The sequence below is a fragment of the Pyrgilauda ruficollis genome, unplaced genomic scaffold (assembly GCF_017590135.1).
Source record: "Pyrgilauda ruficollis isolate IOZ18807 unplaced genomic scaffold, ASM1759013v1 scaffold3, whole genome shotgun sequence".
NCBI classification, from domain to species: Eukaryota; Metazoa; Chordata; class Aves; order Passeriformes; family Passeridae; genus Pyrgilauda; species Pyrgilauda ruficollis.
The window spans coordinates 8,191,863-8,213,035 of record NW_024524377.1 but is presented as its reverse complement, the minus strand read 5'-3'; the positions used below and the strand labels follow the sequence as shown (position 1 = coordinate 8,213,035).

Below are 21,173 nucleotides of genomic sequence, written 5' to 3'. Positions count from 1 at the left end.
TTATGGCTGGTTCCTAGACAGGAACAAATGAAAATGTGTAATGTTTTTATTCTTCTCCCTTCTCTTAGCATAGAATTATTAATACTGAATAGGAGGAAAACACAGGAGCACGAAAAGTGAGGACTCTAGCTCTATGCAATACAATGGATTAGGATAGTGAAGTCTGAGTATACAACAAAACCCAACAGTATACAACAGCAACCTGAACTGTCCTTTCTTGTTTTGATTATTTATCCTGTGTGTATGTCTCTAGGTAATTTGCAATACAGAATTTATCATGTAAAATCATGCATCCTGATTACTCAGTTTTACTTACCATTTTCAGTGTTGTAATCTGTTAATTTTAAAATTAAAAAAATAAACAATTTTCATATTAATGATGAAATTAAATGCTCCAGTTTTAACTATGAGTATTTTAATCACCAACATAATCAGAATATGTGTTTTTGCCTACATTTAGAGTGACTCAGTGCCAGAGATACAAGTCAGAGAAAATTCTGCTTAAATTCAAACTATTTATAAAGAAATTAATTCAGCAGTTGGAAGAATTAGGCCTGAGGCTTTCAAAACAGTGACATTCACATAATTGTAAATGCTTACTGAAGTGCAGAAAGTACCAGTAGGCTTTTATGTGCCAGCTTAGATCACCCATCAACTGTTCCCGGTAAAGTTACTCAAACCAGAACAATTCTTTCTTCTGGACTACAGTTTACCCACTGTGTTGCTTGGAAATATTTAAATTCTGTGTGTGAGAATGCTGATTCCAGCTGCTTTTATTTCTTACTGATGACTCTTAAAGCAGTATTTGCTCTGGCTTTAAAAGGAGACTGTCAGCTCATGGAAGTTGTGGAGAAAGATTCTTGAATATCAGAGAGCAGAGAAGAGGGTGCAAAATTACAGCAGAGGAGGGTGCAATATTTAGGCATCAGCAGGATGTTCTGTTTTCAGCCACATTAACTCCTCAGTCAGTAGCTGTGCATCCTTCTGACTGCCTCAACCACTCTGCTTAGCCAGCAGCTCTCACAGTACCTACTCTGCTTGGGGTAAGTGGTGACTTTTAGAAAGAGTAATTTTACTTGTTTTCCTACCAAAATATACTTAAGTGTCTGTTAAATAATATCCAAGCCAGGAGACTGCTTACCCAGAGGTTTTGGCACTGGATGGCAGGCTGTATTTCATCAAGGAGTTTCCTGTAAGCATAGGACAGAAAGGCAGGAAGTCGAAAGTTTTGTCAATTGCTTTATCACTAATTATCAATTAGTTTATCACTAATTATCAATTTTATCACTAATTATCAAAGTCTTGTCAATTATCACTAATTTTGGAATTAGTGATAATAAAGACTACGCAAAATATGCATTTCTCCTGGTCAGAAACATAAAAGAGGAATGCAACACCTGCAGTTTAAGGTTATGTCAACTGTAATTCAAAGTTAACCTCTCCAACTTCAAAACCAAGCTTTAGCAGAGCTGCTGTCTAACGCCCAGCCTTATTTGTAACAACGCTGAAGATTATTCATGAAAAAATACTTTTCTGAATTAAACACTGTCGAATTTCTACAGTGCACCAGTACTTCAGATGAAGATAGCAGGAGGTTTTCAGACCGTGAGAAGTCTTTACGTGGCTGGGTTTTCAGTCCTGTGCCAGCCCGAAGCACCCTTGCTGCGGATGCCACAGGAGCTGGTCCTCGCTGCCGAGGCAGGAGGGAGATGCCGCGGGAGCCCAGCGCCATCTGCTGCACACAGAACCCGGCCCGGGAAAACCGGAGCCGCAGCAGCAAGCACACAGCTCTGGGGCTGTGAAAAAACACCTGTTCTAGAGCCTAAGGAGAGCCCACATCACTGTCAGACAGGACAGCCATGCAGATGGAAAGAGTACATCATGTTTCGGTCACTCGTTTTTCAAGCGTCAGGCAGCCCCACGTGGTTATCTTTGCTGAGAACAGAAAACAAAAAAAAGCCCAAAACCCCCCTGTGCTTTGCTATCTTGATGGATAAAGGGATTTTAGAACATATAATTCTTAAACTCTGAGAAATTCAGTCTTTAGGTACTGCCCCAAAGTTGTTTTGAACTGCAGCAAAAACCAGGTCAGAAAAACCTATATGAAAACGACTTTTAAAAAATCCTCCACCTCCATGTAAATTGTAATTCATAAAGTGGTCCCAGCTTAAAACAAGGGGAAAAAGAAATACTTCACGTAATTTTTACAACAGACGGCAGCAGCAATCATGTCAGATTTATGCATGTTTCAGGATGTACTCTGAGTACAATGAGTTTTTGACTCTGAATACACCCAAATACTGATAGTTTCAGGGCTGCTGCAGATTTTTTTCCTTTTCTTCAAGACTTCAAGACCAAGTTGTGACCTGACAGGTTTTGACATTCAACAGGTCTCTGATATGACCAAATTGCAAGAGGAGAAGCAGTACAATTGATTTCAATCCTTCCCTGGCTTTGTGTCACTCTTTAAATTTTAAATTTGGCTGTTTGCAGCTATCTAATATGCAGATGTGCTCTTAAAAATTCCTGTGTTTGATCCTGGCTGTTTCCTGTCTGACATTAAGCATGCAATTACAACCAGGCACGCAGCTTCGCAGTTTTTCTCCTGAGTGGACATTTTCCATGAAGTGTAATTTTCCATGAAAATTACAAAGTTTAGAACAAAGTCTTTAAAGCTAAGGCTTTTGTTACCTGCACATCATCACCCACACCTGAAACAGAACTCACACTTTATCTAATTGTAGACATGTAGCTCCCTGCACAATGTCTTAACCTGTGAAATGCAGTAAACGAACCTTACTCTCGCATCAATGAGAAGGCATGTGTTGTGTTTTAACCAGACTGTTTAGCACACCTTGCTCTTTTACTTAAAACTATAATCACCAAAACAACAGTATAAGAATCTTCTGACCTTCCACTGTCAGTTCCACGGTCACTTGACGAACCCCACCATCATTGGCAGCCTCACAGGTGTATTTGCCACCATCACCTTCCTGCACACCTTTGATGACCAAGCTGAACACGCCCCGGATGCTGCGGTCCACGACATAATGGTCTCCCTCTGGGACAGGATGCCCATTCCTGTACCATGTGATCTGTGGCTCAGGGTAGCCTCTGACCTGGCAAGATGTGAGAGAGAGTGGAGAAAGAAGGTCAGCTTAACAGATGATGACATCAGGAAGAAATGTTGGACATTTAGCAATGCAGTGGAAAGTTCTTGACACATATTCTTTAATATGTCTGTTAAAGACATACTCTTTGTAAGCCAAATGGCAGAAGATAATGAAATGAAAAAAACTCCTGGATAAGCCAAACTTAAAATCATAAGACTAGTCAGGCAGATAGATACTCATGCAGAAAAATTTAATACTAGAACGGTTTCTCAGAAAAAACACAGTGAGAGTGCCAATGAAAAATCCTGATGAAAAATCCTGACACCTGGGTCCCCACTGCTCAGAAACTCAAAAAAAAGGGCAGTAATGCTACTACACCTCAGAGTATGCAAGAGTGCAAGGCTGTTGGACCAAATACTTCTAGCATTTGGTTGCCAAGGATTGGGCTTATAATGTACATCTGTACTCAGACATCTAGTTTTCAAGTGTGCTGAGACATAGTAGCTCCTGACAATATACAGGCAAAAATGCAGACAACATACCAAATTCTGTCTTGATCTTTAGAAGTAGAAGATAAGGAGCTGTAATTTGAGAAAGCCTCATTAAGGGTCATCCTCATGTTATGGCAGGAGAGGACTATAAGCACCTACATATAGTCACACAAACATACAGCTCAACTTAAAGAGACTCCTGGTTTACCCAAATGTTCAGCAAAATGAACCAGTCCTGTTCTCATTAAATGACAACCATACTGGTATATCCCTGCCTCCTATGGCATTAATGATACCTTCAGATTTACAGGCAGATCCTCAGCTGGTGAGAGCTGAGTTATTGATTTGAAATGGAGTTCTTGAAACTTGATGAGGATCTGTGACTTTCTTCTACAAAAAAATGGGAAAAGCAGACATACACCAGTTTTCACCAAATAAAAAAACTACTCAGGCAAACGTTCCTCCTCTGCTTTGTGAGAAATGCCATCCTCCTTGAGGGTCACTTCAGAATGTGTTGATAGTCAGCACGCTTGCCAAGTCATCATAACAACTCCCGATTGCAGTACTCCTTTCCTATCCCAGCTCTGATATGTCAGCTCTCCATCTCCTGACTCTTTGATCCTTTGCCTACAAGCCATGAAGTAACTGAGTGAATCAAGATGAGCTGGAATGAGTAATAGTCATGGCTGTATTTGCTCGCTTGGAAAGAAGCAATTTTGCTTTCTGAACTACATATCAAAATTTGGCAACTGAGCAGGAAGTCCCTTCAACCTCCAGGTGGGCAAAATATTGATGATCTGTCTTGAAGTGAAGAAGGCTTGGTTGTGGTTTGGGCAAATTCCTCCCAGCATTCTCCTCTCAGTTTCCAATTCTCATTTCAGCTCTGCTTTCTCTGACTGCACAGCACTCACTTTGCAAATTACAATATTTAGCCAACCAATCTTACCCATTCTTAGGCGCTCTTCTTTAAAAACATTTAATTTTTAATGCAGCCCCACCTCACTCCAGCTGGGTTTCTCATCTGCTGCAGCTGTCAGAATTTTTTCTCTTTCCTTTAAATCTTGGGATATCAGTTCAGACAAATTAATTTTACCAGTGATGCGGTGACCTCTTCTCCCTGGCACCACTTACTCAGTATTTAAGGACATTAACATTTGCCACAAGCTGAATATGCTGAAAAAACTTTCCACTTCTGCAATAATTTCTCAAATTCTTTTTAAGTCTATCTTTAACTAGGCAAAAGCCATGTTCCATGAATTGTGGGATCCTGCACAATGGGGAGCTGATTTCTGTTTAAAAATGTCACAGCATTTTTCTAAAGCTCTTTGTGGTCATGTCTTTTTCCAGTGCCTTCTGATAAACAGCAGTTCCTTCTCGTCCCAGACTCCTTACCCTACTCTAGCATATTGATTTAGTGCTTACTCAGAGCACAGGCTCCAAGGAATATCTTTCTCAGCACATTTCAATTTCAGAAAAAGGGAATTGTGTAGCAGCAATATGAGATTGTTACAATACTCTAACTCCAGGTAGTTGATAATGTGCTCACTGTCACAGAAAGTGACTTGCACCAAATAACTGTTTCTTACTATTAACTTGTCAATATCCTCATACCTTTCCATTCTAGATTAAGAAGCCAGCAGAGAAGTTAAGTGATTTACCCAAAACCAGAGAGTATATTAGAATGGAGTTAATAGTTCTCATTTTTGCTTCACTGGATATTAAGATAAATTTAAAATATTTGAAGCCAAATTGTTTTCACACTGATCTATCAAGTATCTACAGTACAGAAAAATGGAAGAGTAGCACTTCAATTGATGTGAAGACAGAAGCACCTTTTCAATGGTTCTGTCTTCACAGCCTCTTTACTAGCATTAGTCTAGCCACATCTGTTTACAGCTGCTGAGATTCTGGCCTGCAAAAGAAAGTCATCAACTACACATCACCTAATATATTTACTGGTTTTTTCCAGTTCATAGTCGTTTCTTCTGGTGATTTCATGGATTTTCATGGAATTCTTCAGCCCAGCTCCAAAGGCCTTAAGCATTAACCTTCCAGCACTTGTACCAGGGAACAATTGGGGTCAAAACAATGGGAAATACCCGTCTTCCTTTTCAATTTTGTTTTACAATATTCTTAAGTCCCTCTTGGACCACACAAGGCAATTTTTAGCTGACCCTTCAAGCTCTGGTAGATCATTATGTATGTACTTCTAGTATCACATGGCTGAGGCTACATTAAGTATTTTTCCATTTCTTCTTTGTCTTTGTTTTATACTTGCTCTGTCTGTATTAATGTGTTCATCCACATCTCTACACTGAGGAAATGCCACACCAAAAGCTACAAACACAGACTATCAGCATTCCATTTCCTTTCAAACGGTTGAGTCATTCCCTTCCCAAAGTATGACTTTTTTTTTTCTTGAATTTTTTGTCAAAAATGAAATAATGGGAAAGCAGAAGTTTACAGAATTGCTCTGTTGCAAGGATTTATTTCAGGTTTGGGTTTGGAATGTGTTTCAAACTGAGCCAGCCCTCTCTGAAATACATGGTCATGCCATAAAAGTGTCAGGGACCCTTAAACAAATCGCTGGTTACCAGATTTTGATCCTCATGGATCAATTCCAGAACTGCAGCAGGTTTTATATTCCTCCAAACCTTTCCAGAGCTCACTAAAAACATCTGCCTTGAATAAATCCACAGCAAAGAGAAATTTATCTGCTTATTTAATGCCCAGCAGCAGCATGCTATAACCCTTATTTACAACTTGGTCTGTGTGAGTATTGGCAGTCCCAGCAAGGCTGCAGTTTCTCTTTACCTGCTCTACAATAACAAGTGGAAACTTGACAGCAAGCAGCAAATAACCATTGTATTAGCACAAACAGGAGTTTTGAGTTTTTGTCTGGACCCTTCAAGTGCTTAGACCCTTCCTGGAAAAGCTTGGTAGGGCAAAACAGTGCATCAACAGCAAGGGGAAACAGCTGAGAGAGAACCTGTGAGGTGTGAAACTCCAAGAGTTCAGGTTGTTCCACATCTGGGTCTGAGAGAATGCTGTTGAAAAGGGATGGTGCTAGCTTCCCAAAGGAAAAGAAAAAATACAACAAATCCATGGAAGCTGTACACTAAAGGCACATTATTTGTAAGGCCACATTATTAGAAAATGTGGCCTTACAAACTATTCCACACTGTCACAAACTGAAAGGCAGTCAGTGACCACCAAAACCAAACAGAATTTAGTGATTCTTTTTCTTGTTCAAAGGCACAGGAAACATTTTCTAAAACTTGGTCTCTATCTGTGCTCCATAAAAGAGCTGTTTATGTACCAATATGTTAATTTCAGAAAAACATAGGTTTGCCTACTTAAATATAGTTGCAGTAGCAGTTTAAGGCAGTGAGATGCACTCTTTTGGCCTATGCCTTTAACTTTGGCCTTTTAACTTCAAATTTCAAACTGCTGCTGGCTCCAGTGAGGTCGACAATGAACACAAACCCACAGCACCCAAAAAGAAGCAGCCACAAGTTACAATAAACCAAAGTGGAAGTGTGAAGCATTGATGGGGTGTGTACTGTTACTGAATATTTTTCAGTTTGACAGTAACACCTAAAGACTATTAGAAATTATGGCAAACATTACATGACATATTCCAGCATCACATCCATTGTACTGGCTGAGGTGTTCAGTGCTTGATGTTAAGGACTAGATAAATGTCCCATTTTGCAGTTTAAGGTCACAAAAGCACTGAGATCAGGAAGAGGACAGCTATCAACAGGATTTATTGGCTTGCAAAATGTCCCTGGATTACATCATATATACTAGCACATCAGAAATTGCACCCTAAGACTGGCAATGTTACAACTCTTAAGAAGTTGCTATTCAAAATAACTCCCTTCGTAGAGATGATTTCATATACTGAAGTATTAATTCACTAAAGACTAAAATTCCTCTCAAGAGACAATCCTGCTCCCATGAAATCAGAATTTTAAAACATCCAAATTCTGTCAGCACACAGTGTTCAGTTGTGCTGGTATTTCTGTAGACTACCTTTGCCTTAATTCCCCAAAGTCCAGAATTAAGACCTACGTGTGTATAGTTCTCAACCATTGAATGAAAGAATCAGTTTTATTTGGGAGATTCAATATATCTAAAGAAAACAGATTTTGAATATACATTTGAAAGAGAGATATATTTTCTATTTACATGCATGTAGTGTAGTTAGCACATTCACAGTTAGACTGTAATGTCTGGAAGCAGTAAAACAACACAAAACCAAAGTGTGGATGACCTGGGTAACAAGCCATAAATGAAGAATGGCAGTAATGAGAAATGCTAAATATTTTCTAATGCATATAGGTACCTGCAATGCAGAAGAAAATAAATTATTTTCCTCATCCACAGTGGAGTGGGTAAGCAATAAACTTTCAAAAAAAATTAGCCAGTGGGTTGATAGATGACGTCTATCAGCAGTCACCTCCTTTAAAGGAACAGCAGGTGTTTTGCTAATTTGGCTGCCTGCCTATCTTAGCATCAATGAATGCCAGAAACTGAGGAAAGCTTGAGAAGGTTTTGTAGCCCATTCTCTGTTCCATGCCCATCTTCAGGAGGAAACCTGTAATTTCTGGGATCTACATCTCAGAAAAGGCATAGAGATCAGAGCTGCAAAGGAATAAAATGAGGATAGCCTCAGCCAGAGTTGTCAGATGCTACCACTGAGCTCCCAAACATGTGCTTTTGGCAGATCCTTAGAAGTCACCATAAGGCAAAGTCAAGGAAGATGTGGAAAACTACTCAGAATGTCTGACAAAGTCTGACCTTTATTGTGCTGCCTGCAAACCTGGCAGAGCAAATACTCATTTCTAGCAGGGACTAAACTGCTTGCACTTTTTGCAAAACCTAGAGTAATAAACCATCAGATTGTACCAAGAAAGCAGCAGAAGAAACACCATTAAATAGCATGACACATTTTGCAAGTGTAATTATAATCAAAAAAGTAAAGATACAGGAAAGAAATAACACACACTTGAAATGTGATAGAGATTGGATAGTGTGCCTTTTCCACTGTCTAGGTATCAGCAAAAATAGAATATTATTGCCTTTATTGCAAGTTACATATTAGATGGGCTCATTTGAAGGTCACATGGTTGAAGGCTCTCATGCAGCCCCAAGAGATTCAATCCACACAGAGCAGCTGCTCTGTGGATGTGGCTCATCCTAGGTCCTACAAATAAAGAGGTGTTTCCCATAGACATCAGAGGGCCAGAGCCCTCTAATTTACTTGAATCAAGAACCAATGGTTTTTGACCTTGGACTTTGATCAAAAGACTTGTGAAGGGACCTTAGCAGAGGATGCTACACCATAAAATATACTCTGTCCATGTAGACAGAGCTGTGTTTCTCTCAAACTTAGAGAAAAAAGCTGCTTCTTGTTTTAATATTTCATACTGCTGTGAACTCTTAATTTCAGTCTTAGAAAAGAAGTACTATAAAACTGTTGAGACTATGACATGAATGTTGTAACTACAGCCCAACTAATAGGTGCTATATTTTGATTTAGATTTAATTTTTACTGTTAGTGCAGGTGGGAAACATGGTTCTGGCCAGTGCAGCTCTTTTTAAGTCTTGTAACAAAGCTGTTAGGCTCAAGCTGCAGTTTGCTTTAACAAATGAACAGCAGATGTTCTTGATAAAAGAAAGTGGACATGATACATTGTTAAGCTCCTTCTGAGACTTTAAACACACACAAACCATATCTCAAGAATAGTTTATCCCTTTTAAAAGCTTGCTTCAGAAACAGAGAATTTGCCTGGCAAGGTTAAACATGAAAATGTTAAATATTTGGAGACTTAGCTATGACTTTGCAAACAAAGGGAAAACCTCCCTCTTCTGCAGAACAGTCTAGAATCTACAGTTGTGTCATTAAAGCAAAAATGGAATACAGAGTAGGAGCAAACATGCCCACTTCAAAGCATTACCTACTGTACATACAAGAAAAAACAATGGTCTTTCTGTAAACCTAGGATATGTTTTATTTTTCTACTTTGCACTCACTAGTGCCAAATGGAATTTGATACTTTATAGTCCAAGCACCAAATACAAGATCCTTCTGCAGATGGCATCCCAAAAATTTTAGTTTTGACTCTTGAAAAGTACTTCTGCATAGTCTGTTTATTCAGTATCACACTATTCAGCCCCTTTCTGCAAATTGCAAAGGTGCTGAACACTACACATACTACCACAGGTCTTTAGGGGAATCGGTTTTTATGGTGCTCAGCAGGGAAGAATTAATGACCTATCCATGGAAGACATGGTCTGCTAACTGAAAAGCAGACAGCAGCTGCACATAATTTCTTCTTCAATCTTCTACATTTGATCTTTTTCTTTCTTTCTGTCTTTCTTTCTTTTTTGTAAAATTCAGTGTCAAGAGCTCCCAGAGGTGCACAGAGTATTGGCTTTATGCTCAATCACCAGAGTATAACTGTTTGAAAAAAGCACTGCTATCCCAGTCCATTTGTGTTATATGTTTTTCTGAAGGACTCAAGTGGAATTTCAGAGTAGCACTGGGTGTCAAGCTGCCTTGAGTTTATCCAAGTTCAAACACCAGTCCCAATTTATGCAGCTCTTAAGAGAATGTTCAAGCCCTATTTATGTCTTTTGGAATCAATCACACGTACAGGTGCTTTTCCTAAATCAGATTTTATTTCATTTAAATTTAGCTGTACTGCTTTAAAGTAATAATGTTACAGGAGTGTTTATACAAACACAAAATAACCTGAAACATCAGTCAGCTGAAATACAGAATTCTGCCATGATGGATTCTACCCTTTCCTGTACAGAGGGCATAAGGGAACACACTGTATAGTGGAACATGTCTGTGGAGCTGGGATGTCAATCAGCAACTGAATCAGGGGCTGTAAACCTCTGCTACACTAATGGGGGCATTTTCACACAGCTGTTGCCGTCTCAGACTGGCAGGGCTTTTCTGATGCAGCTTTCATAAATCATTCTGCCAGCAGCAACATCTGCCTTTTTACTCTTCCCACATTGTAGCCAGCTGACCTGTAGCAATTAGGTGTGTCATGAGAGTTTTATGCAAACCACCCATAGAGTTCACCTGGCCCTTTTTTTCTGTAAGTACAAGTTTTCTGAATTTAATGTGGGATTATAGGTAGACTGAATCTCTGTCCATCTTTTTATCCTTTTAATATTTGTATTTAGTCATTGTCTGATTTTTCCCATTTTTAAAAAGCATTCCTCTGGCTGCCAATTCAAAAGCAGATGCCATAAAGCTTGGATAAAGTCTAGGAGAAAGCTTGGGCTATTTCCTCCAATGCCACCCAGATGCTGTCCTGGCACACAAAGATGACAAGGTCCGATAAAATAAAATTCTGGCATTTTGTCAAAGTAGGAGTGTGGAGGAAACTGAGTTATATAAAACTGAAGATAATTCCAGTCCAAAATAGGTACTGGTAGCTGTCACTTGGGAAAGTGTAATTTTGACTTCACAACTGAGGATCTGAGACAGGGAGACACTCAGACTTTGCCAAACTCACACTTAAAGGAACTTAGATTTCAATAGTTAGTACCATTAGATGAAATAATCTGACCATATTTCTTCCTTGCCAACAAATCTGCTACTGGAGGAATCAATGCCAAGTCTGAAGATGAAGAACAGAGTGGCCACTGCTCTCAGATGAACAATGACTGAATGTGCTTGTATTCAGACACCAAAGTGCACAGTATTGAGTGAACACTGAAGAGATCCAGACAGAGTAAGTCCAGAGCCTTGTCAATGAAATAAAAACCACACAAAATAGTGTTACAAATAAGAGAAGTAAAGCCACCACCACAGGAAAATGTGAGCAACATGATAAGAAATGACTCTGCCAGCTCTCAATAACTTCAGTACTGCCACACAGTATGGGCCAAAAAGATTCCAAAGGTAAGGGCAAGTACTAGAGCTCTCAACACAACAGTGAAGATAAACTTTGCAGCCCTCTCGAGTGCAACTCTCATCAATTTTAATGAAAGTTTTCCCTAGTTCTAACTCTCTCCTTAGAGAAGAAAAGAAAAGGCAAACTGCAAGGACAAAACTTTCTTCCCATGGTCCAACTTTTAAAAAGTGTTAGATTTTATGAGGTGCTGAATAGCTTAAAATGCTAAAAAAATGCAAATAAATAGCTGACCTCTGTGCATGGTAAAGGGTCATTTAGGATTATGCAGTACAAATATAAGGGAGTTCAAAGGGAAGAACTGTGTATGTGGAATGCAAATAGGGCTCTTGCTAATTTCTCCACATAGCCCAGTAAGTCCCTAAAATTTTGTCTCTTTCCCTATCCTTCTCCTAGTTTCCCTCTTTGGTGATTCTGAGTCAATATGTCTATCAAACATTACTAGATGAAGCAGCTGCTTTATGTCAGTAGCAGTGAATTTAGGAGCATGTCAGAAGTTTCCTGATAGGACTGGTGCTCATTTCAGAGCAGAAGCAATCTTTGCTACAGGAAACAAGATTTTGAGGAATCAGACCAGTTTTGAAAAGCTGTCAGAACAGAAGTGGTTCATTAATTTCCAGTTCATCAGGACGGCCTGATTTATGGTGTTTGACACTACTTTGGTTCATAAATTTTATATGGCAGCACTAGAAGAAAGACTGAAACATAAAACAGTTTAACACAATAAAAATAAAAGGTTGGGAAATTTTCTCCCTTTTTCTTATCAAAAAAGCTGAACTTCTAGGACTTGAAGATTTTTACTTTCAATTGTCAATCCTTCATTCAGTAATAATTCACAAAGGTGGATAATGATTGTTTAGACAAAACAGAAGCAGGAGGAAGCTCCCTGAGCAAGTACAGGATGAAATGAACACCAATATTTTGCTCTGTCATTAGCAAAATGTGTGTTTGTCCCCACTTCGAAGGAGAACTGTAAACATTTAGCTGTTTTATCTCACAGAACTGATCACAGAATCCAGATGCTTTAAGCCACAGCCTGAGACTGGGATATCATCAGGTCAAAAGACTGCTAATACCACAGGAAAGCAGCACAATCAAACAGCATCAATAATTTTCATAACAACAATTCCTTCATAACTGCAATACCTGGGGTTGGAATTGGCAGTCACTCTTTGAAGACGACAATTCACCCTCTTTTCTTTCACAAGAAAATGTTCATAATTTATTGCAATAAAACTTAAAAAAAATATTTCTCCATTGCATATTATTTTTGGAAGACTGAAAGGGTTTTTTTTGTTTGTTTGTTTGCATTTTTACTTACTGAATACAAAGTACAAAGTTTCGGTCTTAATAGGGCAAGAATTTATCTCATATGTCACTGAATACTAGTGCCCCTATGTTCCTGTAGGAGCTATGCCACTGACCAAACAGTGCTTCATACTTTCCTAGTTTAGGGATGCTGTTCTTAACATGCTATCAACAGATAAGGAATCCCTACAAATTTACATGAATGCACACTGTATGCATGACCTGTTATGGAAAATTATTGAGGAAAAATTGCCTTCTTTCTGTGCCCAAAACACACAGCCACTGGAAAATATGTTTGGAACCACGAAATTTGCAATTAAGGGCAGCAGCCCACTTCTGAAGTGAAAGGTGGTAACAAATACTATGTGTTTTAAATGAACATGCCCATACTTTATCAGTTTCCAAGCAGACCAGATTTTATTTCCTGCAATTTAGGAGTCTGGCCATGGCCACAGAAAATGCTGAAACTGGATTTTGTTGCTGGGTTGCCTGCACAGTTAATGACTGTCTGCAGATAGTGACAAAGACTGCTGCAAAAGGCTGTGCTGTGGAGAAGCTATAAAAATCCTCCTCAGTTATGAGTTCTGCTTTGTTAGTGCTTCTTGATAGGGCTGAGAAAGCACTGGGCATGAAGTGTCAGTTGTTAGAAACTTCACTAAAAAGTGATGTGCTTATGAAGAGATATAAAATGCAATGTTGGATATTGAAGATGTGAACACATCAGACAGCCTAAAAAACTGGCGATTCCCATTGCACCATTTATTCCATCATGTGCAACTTACTGCTATGCCATAAATAATTAGGACTTCTGTGCAAAGTCCTGTGGGAAAACATCAACTGCTCATTAGCAACTGTCAGTGATTCATTTACCCTGTAATAATCTGTGAAATTGATAAGATCTTCTAACTTCACACATACCCTTTTAATAACATCTTAGCAGAGGTAACTCAGTACAATGCACAAATGGCGGTGTTTAGAATAAAAATAAAAACCAGCGGCTGAGCAACAACAGTTTAAAAGAAAAAAACCTCAAACTACTAACTGAAATACTAAGTATAAATTTGTGTAACCATAAATTTCTAGTTCAACAATTCAGAATAAATATTTATAGATATGCTGAGTTTAAGAGAAAGCTTGTGGGCTCACCTCTCCTTTCTAATGCTTTTTCTCAAAACTAAAATTGCTGTGATCTTGGTAAGAGAAACACATGTGCATTCAAAAGTAGATGTTTAGGTTGTGGAAAAAGAGCTTACTCTGCATATGCTTTCAATAGAGCTCCACTTAACTGCAGTTGCTCCATTCCTACTGAGAGGTCTGAACAAATCCAACATTGTGTTTTCCCTTAAACCTGTGGGTATGCAATAGTCTCCCAAGCAGACAAATCTTCTGTTCATTTGCATATCCCAACAAACCAGCTTTGAGTCAAGGCTCTGGAGACCCAGTTCTGGCATTGTGAATGTGATGCTCTGAATCCAACAGCAGGCACTTAGATGTTTGCACACATTGCACATCTTAATTTCCTCTTCCAAAATCAGAAGTTAGTTATCTCCCAAATGGATGGGTTCATGTCTAGGATACTGGATGGGAATTGAACGTCTGGAAGACAGACATTCAGCTCTGAATCCAGGCACGTATCTCCGTGTTTCTGTGTCACCTTGCACAAGACAATAAATCTCACCATGCCTTGGTACCCCACATCAATGTCAAGGGGGTAACAATGATTATTTCCTCTATGTTGTTTTGGCTAGAAAGACTATCAGAGAAGGATCCAGCTCTACTCTGGCCTTTGTATGTGTTAAATACTACAGACAAATGCTAGGATTCCAGTTGAATGAGGCTGTTTAAGTGGTACCATGAAATAAGCAGAAATCAATACCATTTGCAATAGTTCTTTAATGTGTACTTCCAAGATTTTATCATAATTTTTCTTCCAGTGCTTTGGCTTTTAGCATAACTTTGTTTTGAAATATTTATATTTGCCTCCCTGCAGAGACAAACTGCTGAGTTATTCTTTTATAGAGGAACACCACAATTTATATAGACAAAAAACCAAGCTTAAGTATATTGAACTCTTGTTCCAGAGAGTTCACAGAACAGAAAAAATCTTTATTCACTGTTTGCCAGTATGGAAGTGTGACATAAATGAGTTAGATTTGAGATACAAGTTAGATTTCATACTGCCATGTGTGTGCAGGTGCTTTTATAAACCTTTTCCAAAACAGTGTGCATTGCATTAATATTCTAAGCTTTGCAAAAGCAATTTAAATAATACATGCACCATAAATAAAGGCTTGCTTGTGTATTATGGGACATACTGAAGGAATGGCAAACTCTCAAGACACACAGTTATGATTTGACTCTACCACGCAGCTGGAGGAAAATTACCATTCTCATTCAATGTGAGTTGAGAGAGCACAGAGCTGGATGAAGTAAGTTCAATGTGCCATTGCCAACAGGCAAATAACCATGAGCAAAATTATTTAATTTGTCAGTCTTTGCCTCTCCCTTTTCTTTGGGCTCCATGTGCAGACTGTTGTCATCTTTAAATGAAAAGCTGCACTTGGAATGCAGTGACTTTTAATTAGTGTTTTAGCAGGCTCAGATGTTGTATTTATAATTAATAGTATATTCCATAGAGTAACATTTACCATAGTATTTTTAAAAGATGCAGAAAAGCAGGGAAAACTCAGAAAAAGATAAAATAACTTATTTTTCCATTTTGCCTCATTCTTCAAATGAACTACAAAGGTTTCCATCTAAGCAATACAAAAATTGCAAAGCTGACTTTGAATGTGTAGCAGTTTTGGCCACGGCATTTTCAGAAGACAAAGATTGCTTTGTTCTGTTTGACTACAGGTTTGTAACAATACACTGACTTACAGAGAATAAAAGTATCTTCACCATCAGAAAGCCTAGAATTTTAATTTTTTAAAAGAAAAATTCTGAGGCTTTCAGTCTTACTCTGTTTATTCCCAAAACTCCTCAGAAAAAGAAAGGTGTAAGACCTCTACAATCTCACTGCAACATATTCTTAATGTGGGATGGCTAGCCTAGAGGCCAGGTTACTAACTTTTGAGTCAAACATGATTTAACTCCTGATCTATAGCCTGCTTGTTAGGTTCCCTAGAAGAATAAAGTGAACATATTTAGGCAGGTAATTCAAAGCCCTTATACTGGACTAGTCACCCAAGGGACAACCACTCAGTGGAATGCCTTGATTTTTTGGCTCCAACCAGTGCAGAGCTTTGACATGTAACCTCTAACCCCAATAGGAGCAGCGGTGGCTCCCTCAGCAAGCACTAGCCCAACACTTCAACATCACTCCCATTCCAAAGATTATTTCTACAACACAAGAGAAGAACACAGAGATGTGCATTCACATGGGATGCTGAATTATGAACTGGGATGATTTTTGACTTAAGAATCATGATCAAGGCAGGTTTGTCCCCAGACACTAAAAAATGAACTCTGAAATCTTAGGTAGAAAAATAGATGCTGTTTCAGGCCCCTGCTGGAGATCCAGTAACCTCTAGTGACAAGATAATGTCTTACAGACTGAAAGTTAAAAACTGAACTGGAAACCTACAGAGGAACAATCTGGCATCACCTACTTTTGCTCCTGACTGTATCGTCCTTTGGGACCCTGACCCTGGTTCATGGTTTGCTATGTCTGGGCACATCAGAGCCCTCTTAGAGCACATGGCAGTGCCTGCTGGAGCAGAGCCTGAAGGACTGAGGCCAGTGCAGGGCTGTGGCCAGTGCAGGGCTGTGGCCAGCTGGTGATGGCAGAGCCCATGCACGGCTCCCCTCGGCTCCTGGCTCACACTCCTCTGGGGAGCAGCCAGCCCTTGCTGTTCCCTGTCAGACAGAAAGGTTTCTCCCCCTCATGAATGGGTTGAATTTACAGCAATGTAATTTTCTGTTCAGCATGCATAGATACTGGGGAGTCCAAATTTTACATGGAAAAATATTATTTTGTCTGGTTTTGCCCATACTATATCCATGAGTGAACAGAGCCAAGTAACATGTCAAAAGCAGAAATTTTTAGCTTTGGAGTCGAGGTGCTAGAGTGAGCATGGACTGAGCAAAACCACAATGAGTAATGATGTGTTTTGATTATAAACCTTCTCCACATGTGGCCTTCTGCAGATTCTGAATGCATAATGCCTGCTGTCTATTAATGAATCCTCTCTTTTCTCACAAGGGCAAAGCAGAATTATATTAAAAAGTGTGACCTGGAGTAATTTGGTGCAAATTCTCAAGGACCCATTTACAGACAGTCAAAAGCATACTTTGCTATTTTATGTAGGGTTCTCATTGCTACATATGGCACTGAACCCTTCCCTGACCTTTCTGGTTTCATCAGCCAGATGCAGGCAAGGAGCTTGACATTCAAACCTTGTTTATGATGGCAAAAAGCAAATATATTACTAGTTAGCCAAATGCACATCTGATGATAAACACTCTGTCCTACCTTTAGGGTGAACTAGAAAACTAAAATGTAAAGCTTTCCAGTTAGAGACCTATTTCAGGAAAAAAAAAAATCAACCAAAATATTCCACCCCCCCTTTTCATACCTCTCACACCACTCTAGGCTGTGGCAGCACAAGGGAAAGAAAGTCAGCTATTCTTAGTTCTGTTACAGTTACTAGATATTTTTTAACTTTCAAACTTAATATGAGTGTGATAAGAGTCAAAGGCATAATTCCCTAAAAATCAAGTTTAAAACATCATAATGCTAAGTTGCAGTCATGTTTCATGTACTACTAAGAACGTTTATTTAAATAAGAAAGCACAATGCTACATGATGAGTTTTATTGCCAGTGGAATCAACCACAACAAAGCCTTATGCACTGACCCAGAGGAACAAGGGAGACTAGTCTGGAAAAGATGATGCTATTTTTCAAATTAAAAGCAGAACTGAAAAACTTAATGAGACATTGTTGAAATCTGAGAGATTCATGATTAAGCATCATGGGACACAAAACCCAAGAAGAATTATCATGACTGGTTCTACTCTGACCTACATGGTTCAGTCTCTGGCCATATCTGTATTCAGCTATTCAGGATATGCTGATCAGCTGTTTTTCTCTTTGGAAATAGCTAGATTTGAGCTACTTCTTTTTCAGATACAAGCATATTATCAACCCTAAACAGTGGACTTTATGATTAGTCATGGCATTTAGTCCATCCTTATTTGGGTTTTTTTTGTTTTTTTTTTTTTTTTTTTTCTTGGTTTTGTTTTGGTTTTGTTTTGTTTTGTTTTAATTTCTGCTAAATGACTATAGAAAAATAGCAAGTCCAGAAATCCCTGCTAATGAAGTAAATTTTCTCAAAATCAACCCTAGGGACATCCCTATGGATAAATTCTTATATGGACACTCTTTTCCTCTTCAGCTGACACAAAGCCATGCTTTCAAACAACACACTACAGTAGTGGGTGGTCACAAAAAAACCCCAAAACCTAAAATAAACTTGTCAGAGTCAACAGTTTGTTTGTTCCATCAAAGCAAACTGGGGGCAGGTAGATGCAATGAAACCATACAGACTTTTACTGTCAGCTTTGTAATGTGATTTTAATTGCTTCCACCTAAAAATACAAAATAGAAACACATTAAAGAAAAAGTAAAGAAAGAAAGAAATAAAGAAAGTGGTGACCAAGAGCAACACAAATATGTGGTCTGGCTTCAGCTAAAACAACAGTGGTTTGAGTAGATGCTACAAAAAACAATACAAGATTCTCTTTAATTCCATAGGTACATTAGTTGTAGTGTTTTTAAAAACTTCCATTATTATTACCATCACAATTATTATAATTTTTTTAATATTCCTTTAATTACAGCAGTTCCTACCACAACAATCAAAAATACAGAGCCAATCTTTCTGGCACTGCATGGAGCAGAACTCCTGCCACCAGCTGGTGGTAGATAAGCAATTAAAGTGGGAAAGGAGACAGAAAGCAAATAGAAAAATAAATGTGATGGGATCAAACAGCACATTTCCTCCACAGTTTGGAGGTGATGGGTTATTGAATACACGCTCAATTATACAAAATAATAAAACCAACCCTGAGAAAAGACAACTCAGAACAGAGATATAAATGTATGTTCAGTGTTCCCCAGTCATGGCCTCTTTCCTGTGTAGAAATTTTGTCTGGGTGGAATTTGAGGATATTCAGCATTGTCTAGGATTTCTGAACATCTGGCAGATTGAAAAAAAAAAAAAAAAAAACTCTGCAAAAGGTCTGACCAAACTTTGCTGCCAAATATCCAGAAATATTGGCTGTGGCCTCAGCACATGCACAGATCAGTTGCAGGGGACAGTGTTTCAAGTCCAGCACTATCAAGCATCATCACATGCTCTGCACACAGACTACACAAGGAATGCTTAAATAACTTCTACTAGGAAAATCCTGAGTATAGCTATGATGGCTACTGGTGACAGAGAGACAGATGTGCAGAGACAGAGCTGGAGCTCATGGGCCACCATTCCTGCCTAAAACCTAGAAATTTCTTGAGCAATTTTTCTAAAGGATGTATCATTTGTGAGGCAAGGAAAATGGGCATCAACACATGGGTGCTTGTGTCAGTTGATGACAGGAAGCGTGTTTGAATAATTCTGGGTGTAGGTGACACTGTGTGGGGAAGTCCTTTTGACTGAATCCCACCTTATCACTTCCCAGCAGAGCAGCCACTTCCACTTTGGCCTCGTGTAAAGCTGACACTGTTTCCATATGCCAATATGGGGTTATAGAGTAAAATAAACCCAAATAAAACCATGCATGCATTACTCATGAGAACATGCCTGTGGTAAGTGAATATGACTGGGAGGTCGATTACACCAAGGAAGAAGACACAGCAGTAGAAGAGCCAAACAGAAAACAGCATGCAATAAGCTGCTCACAGCCACCCTTTGTGTTTATCTTTGTGTTTGTGGGTTTGTTTTTTTTCTTTCAGCTGTCTATACCTCAATGTCTGCCTAACACACAATGTCTAAGTAACTTCTGAATGCACCACTTTTTCCCCAGGAATGCTCCAGTGGTATGCGGAAAGGAAGATCAAATAAAATCCATAGTCAAAGTTGAGAACTTTTTCAATTCTTTTCCCTTCAAAACATGCCTCAGTGTTTCATATCAGGTTTCTGGGAGTAGCACAGTATCACAGATCAGCACAAGTCCTCTCACAGCACTCACTGCCATCAGACAACTGTCTCCCATGAAAACATGGGTCTCTCCTGAATTTCTTCCCTTATAAGGCTCAGAACAGGCATCCCTCCAGAAAGAGCAGATCCAAAGCCACTGGCAGCTCCACACATTGAGCTGCCCAGTACATTTTGTAACAGCAAACATCTCAGGCCAACAGCAAAGGATGTTGGTGCCATGTCATCATCCTCTGTCATTACATGGGCTCCTCTCAGATCCTGCCATCTGAAATCGAGGCATGTGGTGTAATTAAGCATTCTTCTGGAGTGCCAGCTGACTGAGGGTTGGAAATGGACACACACTGCTGCCTTGAGACCAAATCTAAGGGAACATACCAAAGGTTTTGCCATGCATAGCTCATGCTATGCATGTAAAACACGCCACAGAGAAAAAAAACAGGTTAAAATTAGTTTTAACCTTAGCGGGTAGTTGAAAGAATTTATAAATGCTGTGGGAGTGTTTAATACAGTCTTCATTCTTATAGAGCTTCCCTACTCTTCACCTCTTAACACACTGCAAAAATGGGACTCCTCTCTATCCCAGAATAGATGGCAGGATCACTGCTGATCTTCCCACTGCCCTTTGTTTCTTACTGCCTGATCCCAACTCATTTCCTCAGGTCTGTTTTTCTAAACAGTACCTGTGCAACCACCAGCAGCAAAAGCAACTGTAAGTCATTGGACTTAACTGATTCAAACAGATGCAACAGCAGGGTGGTAGGAGAATAGCCAGAAAGCACTGGGGGCAGGATTTGACATTGACCTGGCTTGCCTTAAAATTTACCATTCAGCTCCCTTACCTGGAGGGTGATGGAAGGGGAAGGGCAGAACAGTAACTACTCAATGGGTACCAAACTGTATTTAGTACCCCAACACCTACTGAAACCATGAGCTCCCTGGGATTAAAATACAAGACTAGATTTAGTAGTTTGACATTCTGGTTCTGGAAATGGGCCATGTATATGGCCCACATGAAGCAGAAAAATCACTCATACTGCTCTGTTGCCAATTGTACAATGCTTTGTCCAAGGAGAAAAACTCTTTCCTGACCCCTAGGCAATGGATTTGTGGTCTGTAGAACATTTGGCTGCTCCTCCCAAGCAGAGTTACAGCACAAG

The 21,173-nt window shown here is 39.2% G+C and overlaps 1 protein-coding gene across 2 annotated transcripts in view; it reads right to left on the bottom strand.

The window, feature by feature from the left end:
- The window catches only part of MYLK (myosin light chain kinase), a 196,197-nt gene that overhangs the window by 115,617 nt on the left and 59,407 nt on the right, over positions 1 to 21,173 (bottom strand). For both annotated transcript variants that reach the window (XM_041473044.1, XM_041473043.1), the window contains exons 3-4: positions 2,912 to 3,119; positions 1,142 to 1,190 (exon numbers count right to left, since the gene is read on the bottom strand). In XM_041473044.1, the coding sequence (XP_041328978.1) occupies positions 1,142 to 1,190; positions 2,912 to 3,119 (257 nt within the window). The remainder of the gene's footprint in view (positions 1 to 1,141; positions 1,191 to 2,911; positions 3,120 to 21,173) is intronic.